At 37.8% G+C, this 9,575-nt stretch overlaps 1 protein-coding gene across 8 annotated transcripts in view; it reads right to left on the bottom strand.

Annotated features, from left to right (window-relative positions):
* INTU (inturned planar cell polarity protein) overlaps positions 1–9,575 on the bottom strand; it is a 97,709-nt gene that overhangs the window by 10,654 nt on the left and 77,480 nt on the right. For all 8 annotated transcript variants that reach the window (XM_034959116.3, XM_003823099.5, XM_034959115.3 and 5 more), the window contains 4 exons: positions 8,786–9,268; positions 7,084–7,181; positions 4,972–5,161; positions 1,986–2,143 (listed from right to left, as the gene is read on the bottom strand). In XM_034959116.3, the coding sequence (XP_034815007.2) occupies positions 1,986–2,143; positions 4,972–5,161; positions 7,084–7,181; positions 8,786–9,268 (929 nt within the window). The remainder of the gene's footprint in view (positions 1–1,985; positions 2,144–4,971; positions 5,162–7,083; positions 7,182–8,785; positions 9,269–9,575) is intronic.

Raw genomic sequence — 9,575 nt, 5'->3', positions numbered from 1 at the left:
TACCACTCAGTTTTTAAATAGCAAATCTAGTTATTATAATAAAGGCAATAGCACTAGCATTATAGGCACAATAGTTATTAAATATTTTATTGCTCTTTACTTTCTAATGTTTAATTTTTATTAAAACATTAAATATATGGTAGCTTTTTTTGGCAAATAGAACTGAATTGGAATTAACATTGAAATTTTGTTTGGTTTTCTTAAAGAGTTAAAATTGAAATCCATTTAATCAATACTAATGTATACAAATTGATCTATTTAAACTGGAGATAGTTCTGCCTGATTTTCTTAAATTTCTCTTCTGCATAAATCTGCATTATCAAAATTCAACATCTTTTGATTCTTTCTATTCCAATTGTCATGAACGTAGTTAACACTCGACTGAACAGCTACATGTGTGCCTAACTGGTCTTCTCATTTCTAGTATCTCTCATGTGCACATAATTCCATTGGCGCTCCCAGTTTAATCTTCCAGCAGTACAACTCTGATTACACTACATGGAATTAAGCTTACACTGATGTTCCCAAGCCTGGTTCAAAGGATAATCACAAAGGAGCTTACTAAAAATACAGATTCCCACTCTCACAGATTTTGATTTAGTAGGTCTGGGGCCCAGGCATCTCAGATTTTAACAAGTGACTTAGGTGATTCTAAATCCCATGGACTAGCACATGGGAATTTCTGCTTTGGATAATGTCTGTAAAGTGTCTGTCATACAGCTTAATACTACATGGTATGTGTCCACTACCCCTACTCCCAACTAATTCTGTGCCCTTTCCTCCACCAACCTCTACTCCAACTCAGATAACCTTCTGCAGTGGTCCTAACTTAGGTTCCCAACTTGATCTTTCACTTAATCTTTGTATATGCCATTCCTCTACCATCCTGGCAAACCAGTCTGTTCACTGCTGTGCTGTATAATTTCCACTGTTCGCATCTTTGTTCATTAGATTTTGCCCCCTCCTCAGAATTCCTATAGTATTTGGTTGTATCATCAGATTCATTTTACATATATGTATACACACACATATATATAAGATTTCTCTCTATATCTATAAATATAGATATATAAATATATAGATATTTCAGCATATTTCATAATTCTTCTGCTAGATATAAGGCCCTTAGAGGCAATGACTATGTCTCTGTGTTTGCCATACCGCCCACTGCCCACCCAACCCACCACCAGTTTCACATTTTGCCAGGCACAGTCTCACCTACTCAGCCATCACATATTTATCAAGTGACTATATTATGTGCCAGGTACTGTTGCAGGTGCCAGTGGTGGACAAGACAGATACAATTCCTGACCTCATGAAGCTGATATTGTAATGAGGGTGGGGGGTGGAGAAGGACAAGAAAATAAACAATAAAAGAGTCATATAGAGAATAACTGAGTAGCCACTTTGATGAGGGAAAGAGATAATGGATCGTCTCTGACAAGATGACCTGTTAGCACTGGTCTGAATATCAAGGATCCAGAAGTGCAAAGGTCAAGGGATAGAATATCCCATGCAGAAGGAACAACAGAAACAAGATTTGATTGGTGCTCGTGCAGCTGGTGCACAGTGGATGGAAGAGGAAGGAGACAGGAGATGGAAACAAAGGTGGGCAGGGTCCTGACTGGGCATGGTCTTGTGGCAGGGGCCAGAGAGAGGAGAAGGGAAGAAAAGGGAGAGGATGGTAAGAGGGAAAGAAACGAGAGAGGGGGAAAATGAAGGAAGCAGGGGAAAAAGGGAAGAAGAGAAAAACTGGAATTATTCTTTCAATGTATTACTGAAATTTAATTTTATAAGATAATTTTCAATAGAAAAATACTTGGGAGGGATTTAAAGGAGATACTTAGCAAATAAAATAAAATATATTAAAATAGTATAGCTAGATAAAAAATTCCATGCTTACATTTTAAAATGTTAATCTCCTTTACCACTTTTCTTTCACTTTTCTAACACTTTACTTTCAAATACTTTTTTTTCTCACTTACCCTACTACCCAGTAAGCCATAACTGGTGGTGCTTTTTTCTGATCAGTCCAGTTTCCAGGTGAACATTCAAACAACACACCATGTTCTTTAACAGGGTTAAGAGAAGACACCGACTTTGCAGAATCTGAATGGTCTCCACTATTTAGTCCTTTCTTTTTCTGTAAATTAATAGGTATTGTTAGTATTAACTGGTATTACCAGTGTTACTTTAAAATGTTTTCACAGAGTAATCTGAATTGGCTGATCCAAATACTTCAGTGCCTGCAATGACATTCTTCTTATCTGCAGGAAAATTTCTACTCTTCCTCAATACTTAAATACCATATCCTAAAGGAGACTTCATGGATAAAGTGTCCCTTGACTTTTCTAGGGAACACTTTGTTCACAGGCCTATATTATTAGTATGTATATTGTATTATATTAGCAGTTTATAGATCTGTCTTCCACAGTGGAAGACAGAAAATTATAAGCTTTTTTCCCCAGGGAAGAGACAATATGCAATCTTCTTTGTGTGTTTTAAAACCAGCAGTGCCTGGTTCATAGTAGGTGCTTAATAAATGTGTTCTAAATGAACAGATAATTCTGTAATAAATTGAAAAAATCTATATTTAAAACAGTATTTTGTCTTCCTTTGACCCATAATCTCTAAATTTCATACTGATTAAAGCATTAGCAAAACAATGACTCATTTGGACTATAAAGACTTCTTATAAGTTTCAGGCCAAACAGTGGAGTGATCCTTGATCCTTTTCTTTCCTTCATAGCTTTTATCTAATCCATCAACAGATCTTTTTGGTTTGCCCTCCAAAATATATCCAGAGTCCAGAAGCCATAATCATTTCTTGCTTTGAGAATTTTGAAAGCCTCCTAACTGGTCCCTGCCTCCACCCTTGTTATTCTGTTTCCTGTTCTACCCACAGTAGCCTGAGTGATCCTTTAAAAAAATTACGGATCATGTCCCTTATTTGGGCAGAACTGTTCAAGAATGTATCATCTCTTTCAGAACAAAGCCCAAAGTCCTTATCATAGTCTATCCGGCCATGCATAAGCTGGCCCTGCTACCTTTGTGATCTCTTCTTCCACTTTCTTCTCACTCAGTCTGCTCCAGTACTCTCCCAGCCCCTAGGGGATGGTTTCAGGATGAAACTGTTCCACCTCAGATCATCAGGCATTAGAGTCTCATAAGAAGTGGGCAACCTAGATCCCTTGCATGGACAGTTCACAGTAGGGTTTGCACTCCTATGAGAACCTAATGCCGCAGCTGACCTGACAGGAGGCAGACCTCAGGCGGTAATGCTCTGCAGCTTTGCATTTGCTGTTCCCCTTGTTGGAAGCTCTGTCCCCAGAGAGCCACATGGCTTGCTCCCTCACTTCATTCAGGTCTCTGTTCAAGTATCACTTGACATGATCAGAGAGACCTTTCAAAATAGTCACTCCCACCTCTAATCCTTACCATGTTTTATTATTTTGCTTGACACTGATTCTTCTCAGCATACTATTTTCTAATTCTTCTCAGCATACTAATTTCTAATTAGAAAATAGGCTTCATGAAGGAAGGGACTTTGTTTTGTCCACTGTTGTATCCCACGTTCCTAGAATAGTGTCTGGTGCAGAGTAGGCACCTCAATGTTTAAATAAGATGGGGAAAACTAATTTATATTACTAAATATTATCAAGTAAATGAAATATTCCTTTATAACATTTATCAGTTAATGTTAAAAAGGGAAATAGGAGCATAAGAACCCAAAGCATACAGGAATATAGGGTCAAACACAGTATTTTTACAGAATAACAATTTCTGAGGACTCAAAAAAAAATCCTATAAGACATAGAATTTTACTGCTGAATGAACCTGGAGAGATGATGTAATTCAGCCCACTTGCTTCATAGCTAAGGAAATAGGAGGTGAGGCTCAGTCCAGGATTCCTTATTCCTTGTCCAATGTTCTTCCACTTTTAAACCCAAGTTCTTCACAAATTTGGCATCCCTAACACATGTATTGCTATATACATTACAACCATTTTCAGAGAGGTTTTTTGGCTGTATAACGTCACAAGTAAACCTCTGTACGTTTTATCCTTTTCAAGAAATCAACACCTATCTTTTCCTGCCATTTAAATAATCTGATATTGTAATTGTATACAGCATTATTATTTATTCAACAGATAACAACATTCAATGAAACTTCATCCTGGATAGAAAAGCAAGCAAGCAATCAACCAACCAAATGCCAAAAAATTTGCATTAGTCTTCTGTCTATAGCTGTACCTTAACCCAGCGGTCCCCAACCTTTCTGGCATTGGAGACCAATTTCTGGGGGAGGGATGGTTTCAAGATGAAACTGTTCTACCTCAGATCATCAGGCATTAGATTCTCATAAGAAGTGCACAGCCTAGATCCCTCACATGCACAGTTCACAATAATAGGGTTTGCACTCGTATGTGCTGCTGATTTGATAGGAAGCAGAGCTCAGGCAGTAAGGCTCCCTGGCCCGCCACTCACCTCCTGCTGTGCAGCCTGGTTCCTAATAGGCCACAGAGAGCTACTGGTATGTGGCCCAGGGGGGTTGGGGACCCCTGCCTTAATCCATTATATTCCAAAATACCTTACACTATTGGCTAAATACTCAAAGAATTATCAGTTATTTTAGGAACCAATTGGTAGATATTATTACTCAAGTAATGGTTGAGTCACAGATATCAAATATGGAAGGTTAATTTACATTACAAACGACTGTATTTTGCTTTGCTGTAGAAAACACAGGTCTACCATATCCTGAAAAGTAACCCAAGACATCAAATTCAGTATAAAATAAAACCTTGAAGTACTGTGACTATAATTGTTTTGGCACCCACGTTAGATTGAGTGACTATTTAAAAAAACTTAATGAAACGAAAACAATGCTGGGCATATTGATTAGATAACAGAATGCTTAGAGATCTGGAAATTAAACTGGCAGAAAACTGTATTTATAGCAGTGCCCTACCTCTTCCACCAATGTCTGTTGGAAAACTGCACGAATGGAAAGACAACACTGATGGAAATTCTTTATTAGCTGAGGGTGGATAGAGCCACTTAGCTGTGCCACCTCTTCAAGGGTAGGAGTAATAAAGATTCCTTGCACTGTTTCTAAGGCAACATAGTGGAAAAGTGTGTTCTCAGGACCAGATGTCAGTCTTAAAAAGAAAAAAAATCAAAGAGAAGAAAAAAGAAATTTTAGTAAATTTTAAAATATTGGTTCATTTTGAATTTAGTAGACTTCTTATAAGCTTTTATCTACAATATAATATTAGTAGTATAATTAGGGAAGGGAAACTGGGCTAAACATTTAATTCCCTCTTCATCCGTAACTGAAGTACAAGCTAGGGTTATTAATTCCCTTAATGGAGGCAAATACTACATGTTATGCAAGGATAAGTAAACCTCAATTCATTTGCAAGTAACTTAATCATTCCTTTGCTAAACAACCCAAATTGGCTAACTGTCTCTTTTTCCATGGTTGGTATTAAATAATTCAGCTCGTGTCTGGCCCAGATAGCTATAAGCCATAAACAAGATATCAGTCTAGGGTAGACCACATATAAAAATACCTTCCAACAAATTAAATACATTTAAGTTAGTAGCATTAAAGTATTTTACCATGATAGTCAAACTGATGTTCCTCAAGAACTACTGGAATGCAGAATGGGTAGGACTTAGTTACTGAATGAGATGTTTTATATATTATTTTCAATATATTATATATATTGTATTTTACAAAGATAGGTGCATAAAAGGTTAGGATAATATATTACATCCTGTTTTATATCATGCTTTCTTTTTTTTTTTTTTTTTTTGAGACAGAGTCTTGCTCTGTCTTCCCAGGTTGGAGTGCAGTGGCGCGATCTCGGCTCACTGCAAGCTCCGCCTCCCGGGTTCACGCCATTCTCCTGCCTCAGCCTCCCAAGTAGCTGGGACTACAGGCGCCCGCCAACACGCCCGGCTAATTTTTTGTATTTTTAGTAGAAACGGGGTTTCACCGTGTTAGCCAAGATGGTCTCGATCTCCTGACCTCGTGATCCGCCCGTCTCGGCCTCCCAAAGTGCTAGGATTACAGGCGTGAGCCACCGCGCCCGGCCTATATCATGCTTTTAAAATGAACTACATCATATAAAAACATCTTTGCATGTCAATAATGAGAATAAACACACATCTTTGGCACCTTTTAAAATAGGAGAGCCTATGATTTACACCACATGTGAATTTATGTTTAAACCATTGAACTTGAAAAAAGAGTCTCCTTTTACTAGAGACAATGCCAACACAACATACATATTTTTAAAATTCTGATATGGAGTTAATAAAATTTCAGAGCAATAGTTTTTGTTAAATGGAAGACTAGAGTTTTGTGAAGGTACTTTTGGGTTCCATAAAAGGTTTGGTTCCAATTTATTTGTCTTAAAATCATGTTTAACTATCAAAAAATTAAACATTCATATTTGGAGGCATTAAATACTAATGCCGATACCACTGTGTACTCTGAAGCTTGGCTGGCCTTTCAGAGTTGTCTTCAATTTAGGCAAGGGGCCAAGCCTTTGTACTCACTTATTTATTAGTCATTAGAAATGGGCTCCTCCCAGGGAGGAATGTAACCTTAGCTGAGTCAACAAGTTTCCGTGTAGGACACGGCTAGGGGAGTGACAAGGCTAGGGGACCTGTGAGGCATTAGCAGCCACCATTCTCAAGTGTTGGGAAGGAATACCCTGAGCTAAGGTGTAACTGGACAGCACACCACTGCATCCACCAAACACTCTAAAAAATACTAAACTCTAATTTAAAAATTATATTAAATATACAAAAGGGAGGTTACCTGTGGAGAGATAAAGGGAGACTTTCACATTTTGAAATATTACTTTGTGTGTTTTTCTCTTTCATAATACTAATATGGTCATTTTCCTAAATGTGTAATGAAATATTAAAGAAATACCACAGATATTACCTTTAATATGTAAGATATATCAGAATTACGTTTGTTGAGTAAAATACATGTTATAAAATTGTACTTTCTCACTGTAAAACTTCCTGAGTTTAAGTGAACAAGAATAAGAAAGTTTCTTACTTCACTGTGTTATATATTTCTAATTCTTTTTCTGGAAGGTCCTTTTTCAAGTTTCCCAAATGAAATGGATTTGGAAGAGAAGACTTCTTTTTAGTGACCTGAAAAATATAGTTAAGTAGATCAGTTTATATCTAAGAATGGAATCATATAGCAGAAACAATTTAAAAATTAAACATCCTTCTGAGGGAACTACTTACCATTTGCAATGCTTCCTTTAAATATTTTTGATGCTAACTTGTACCTCTTGGCTTATCCATGGCTGACAGGGATCCCAGGGTCATGTCCTGGGAGGGCATGATGGTGTTCCCTGAAAACCTCCTACCAGAGCCATTACCAAATTTGTATGTATGCATACTTGTCTCCCCTCCCTAGACTCTGCACTCCTCAAAGTCAGGGGCTGTGTCTTATTCATCTCTGTATCTCCTTTGTGTAGTATGGCCCTTGGCACTTAGTAGGTATTCAATCAACATTTGTTGAATGGCTGAATCTTAAAGGTTAACTCAATTTCTCTTAGGAGCTATTCATGGCTTGGTAATTCTTTAATCTGTCCAAATCTTTTTAGACTATTTCCTACCAATTCCATCGACTGTGATAATAGGTATGGTACTGATGTAAGTACTTCCAAATACACCCCACTTAGGGGTCCAAAAGTATTCTACTGTTTGGTATGAGGAGATTGCACCTGGTTATTTATGCCATGCTACTAGCATTTCATATTTTATTTGTGCTCCTTCTCAGACTCCTCATCTGGTGTCACCTCCATCCACCCAAATGACAAGTTTCAAAAATGTTTTGAAAGACAACAGCATCACTAGAGTAAGTACAAAGCCTCCCAGGGTGAATGTTTTGATAATCATTTGGATATTTTATGGTATTTTCATGGGAAAAAATTAGGAAAAATGATCTGAAAAATGAACATCCTCTTTAGAGTCAACTTTTAAATCTTTAAGTGTTACAAAGGTTCAGATTTTAAAATCTATAAAAATAGGATAATACACACAGAGACATACACACACACACACACACACACACACACACACACACACATACACACATTTAGGGTTCTGATTCTCTTTGCTGAATATTTCATTGGCTATTTAGTCAGATCAGCCCCCAACAGGCCCCACAGCTTGGATGCTCTCTGTTGTCATTGCAAATAGGGAAGAGATGAACACGGAAATTGAGATTAAAGCTTTCCTATTTCTAAATACTGTTAAACAGATATGAATGTCAAGGGGCTCTTATCTTATTACTTGATATTTCTCTCTTTTTTTTTTTTTGAGACAGAGTCTCACTCTGTCACCCAGGCTGGAGTGACAAATCATGCAGTGGCACAATCTCGGCTCATTGCAACCTCTGCCTCCTGGGTTTAAGCAATTCTTGTGCCTCAGCCTCCCGATGCATCTGGGATCACAGGTGTGCACCAACATGCCTGGTAATTTTTTTGTAATTTTATTAGACTGGGTTTTGCCACATTGGCCAGGCTGGTCTTGAACTCCTGGCCTCTAGCAATCTGCCACACCTGGCCTGATATTTCTTTTTCTTTTTGGTTCAAAATCATTGGTTTGCCAGCAGTGACTGAAATAACCACCATGTCAAATGAAGAATGGTATGCCACTAAAAAAAATGTCTTGCAATTATAAAACAAGGACTGGAGAGACAACTTAGCTCCCAGAACGTACACACTTGAATAAGCACACACCTTAAGCAAGGTCCCACTTTCTTCTAAACCATCAGAGCCCTGAGATTCTCTTTGCTTCCGTACTGCATCCGGTGTAGTATGGGGGCTAAAGCCATCATCTTCTCCACCTTCACAACCATTGTCAGATACTCCACTACTACAGGAAGGACTAGGCTTGCATGTCTTTAAGGAATAGTCACCAAAAAGCGTTCTTCTGCATGTTGGAGAAGTTGCTACTTTGGAAGTACCTTGTAGCCTACTGAGAATAGGCGAAGTGGTCAAGCTATCTGTTTTTTCACGTGATCCAGTAAGGAACCAGTCAGCACAAGACAAACAGGGGACTGGAGAAGATGCTAGCCGTTCATCTATGCGAGAATCTACTCCATCCAGCTGGTGAAGAGTTGTTTTGACTTGATCCACATATACACAGTCTGGTCCAGGACTCCCAATAGCTTTGGATGCGCAACCTCCAGCTTCTAATAGTACACATAGCATATAATGTTTCTATAGGGAAAAAAATTACAAATGTAGGTTTAGCTACCATGAAAATATTTACATAAAATGTGCATGTATAAACTTATAAATATCGAAGACATAGAGGCATATGGCATAATCATGTGATGATTATTAAAAATTCCTCTGTCATCTTTCCTTTTTGGTTATTATTAATGCTTCTTGATCCCAGTTGAAAACAATCTTACATTGCCTTATCTTGATATACCATCAAACCACTTCTTTTGAGACACAGAATTCCCTAAGATAGCTGTCAACAGCCTCAGTTACTGGAAGTCCTTTCATCTACAATTGCATA

Source organism: Pan paniscus, chromosome 3 (assembly GCF_029289425.2).
Source record: "Pan paniscus chromosome 3, NHGRI_mPanPan1-v2.0_pri, whole genome shotgun sequence".
Classification (NCBI taxonomy): domain Eukaryota; kingdom Metazoa; phylum Chordata; class Mammalia; order Primates; family Hominidae; genus Pan; species Pan paniscus.
The sequence above is the reverse complement of the archived record's forward strand: the minus strand, read 5'-3'. Positions and strand labels throughout refer to the sequence as shown.